At 54.3% G+C, this 1,325-nt stretch overlaps 1 protein-coding gene across 1 annotated transcript in view; it reads right to left on the bottom strand.

Annotated features, from left to right (window-relative positions):
* MONBRDRAFT_31632 (uncharacterized protein) overlaps positions 1-1,325 on the bottom strand; it is a gene marked incomplete at both ends in the record, with an annotated part of 12,933 nt that overhangs the window by 2,121 nt on the left and 9,487 nt on the right. The window contains 2 exons of the mRNA XM_001744020.1: positions 41-101; positions 592-1,286. Coding sequence (XP_001744072.1) covers positions 41-101; positions 592-1,286 — 756 coding nt within the window. The remainder of the gene's footprint in view (positions 1-40; positions 102-591; positions 1,287-1,325) is intronic.

Genomic DNA, 1,325 nt, shown 5'->3' with positions numbered 1-1,325 from the left:
CAAGCGCGAAGAATCACGCACATAGAAACAAAAATCGTACAAAACTACCAAGTATAACCAGATATAAATTAGGTGTTTGAACCTCAGAGCTGAAAGCAAAGCTGTGCAACCCCGACATCAAAATCACTACGTCACGCAAAACAACACAAGAGAACAAGTTACATTCACTGGCTTTTATCATGCCAAGAAGTACAAGCGCGAAGAATCACGCACATAGAAACAAAAATCGTACAAAACGACCAAGTATAACCAGAGATACGGCCATTTTAACCACTAGACACATAAAAAGGCAGTCACACATCACAACTACAAGCCATCACAGCACAAACACAATGAACACCACGGCACGCTCACATCCAACGAGACACAACGTCGGATTGAGAAAACAACCAACCACAGAAGACAAAGACATCATACAAAGGACCTTACAAAAATTCAGCAAAAATACCACACAGATACAGCAGAAATCAAAGCGAAATCAGACAAAAATACAAGTCAAGCCATCAAAAGACACAACGAGGAACCGCCAAGGGAGCGACAGGTGCACACAGGGATCCCCACAGAGGGACCCCCGAGACGGTGCCTACCTACGACGAGCGCAGGCAGACACCGCCAAAGTGGCGCTGGATGTGGTCAGCGTTCATCTGATGGACCAGCGCCGCAAAGCGACCCTTCCACCGAGGAACAAAGGCCTCATCCAGCCCCGGCTGGTACACACCACGGGCCTCGGCGCAGCGGGCGAGCTGACCAAGCAGATCCACAAAGGAGGAGGCGAACCCACCGGTTGTCGTCATCGCCGCAGGGACGATCAGAGTTTTTCCATGGTTGAAACCGGTGTAGTAGTCGCGCTTCTCCTTTTCGGCTCGGCGAAGGGCAGCGCCCACCTTGATGCAGGCTTGCGAGGTGGTCGGGGGTTGGGCTGTGCGCACAGTCACGTCAATGCCCAGGTCGGGCAGAGCTGGGCCCAGAGCACCGCCGGGAAAGGGGTTGCGGCAGTGCAGGTCGATGCGGCAGCTCTGACCGTTGGCGTTGTAGCCAGACTTTTCCACCCAGACATGGGAGAGGGTGGCGTACCTGAGCAGGCGGCCCATCTCGTCGCGAAGGGCGTTGTGACGCTTGATGGGACGGCAGGTCAACAGGTGCTCGCGGGTCAGTCGCGGCTGAGGTGTCTTGCTGCTGCAGAGCGGGCACTTGTCCGTCGGCTTGACATTGATGAGTTCATGGAGGCCAAAACCCATCATGGACACGACCGCAATGGCAAAGGTCGTGTCGCTCAAGCGACGCAACTTGTCCCGACCCCGCATGGTCAAGACTGTGCTGACGCC

Source organism: Monosiga brevicollis, genomic scaffold, assembly GCF_000002865.3.
Source record: "Monosiga brevicollis MX1 MONBRscaffold_5 genomic scaffold, whole genome shotgun sequence".
NCBI classification, from domain to species: domain Eukaryota; class Choanoflagellata; order Craspedida; family Salpingoecidae; genus Monosiga; species Monosiga brevicollis.
The sequence above is the reverse complement of the archived record's forward strand: the minus strand, read 5'-3'. Positions and strand labels throughout refer to the sequence as shown.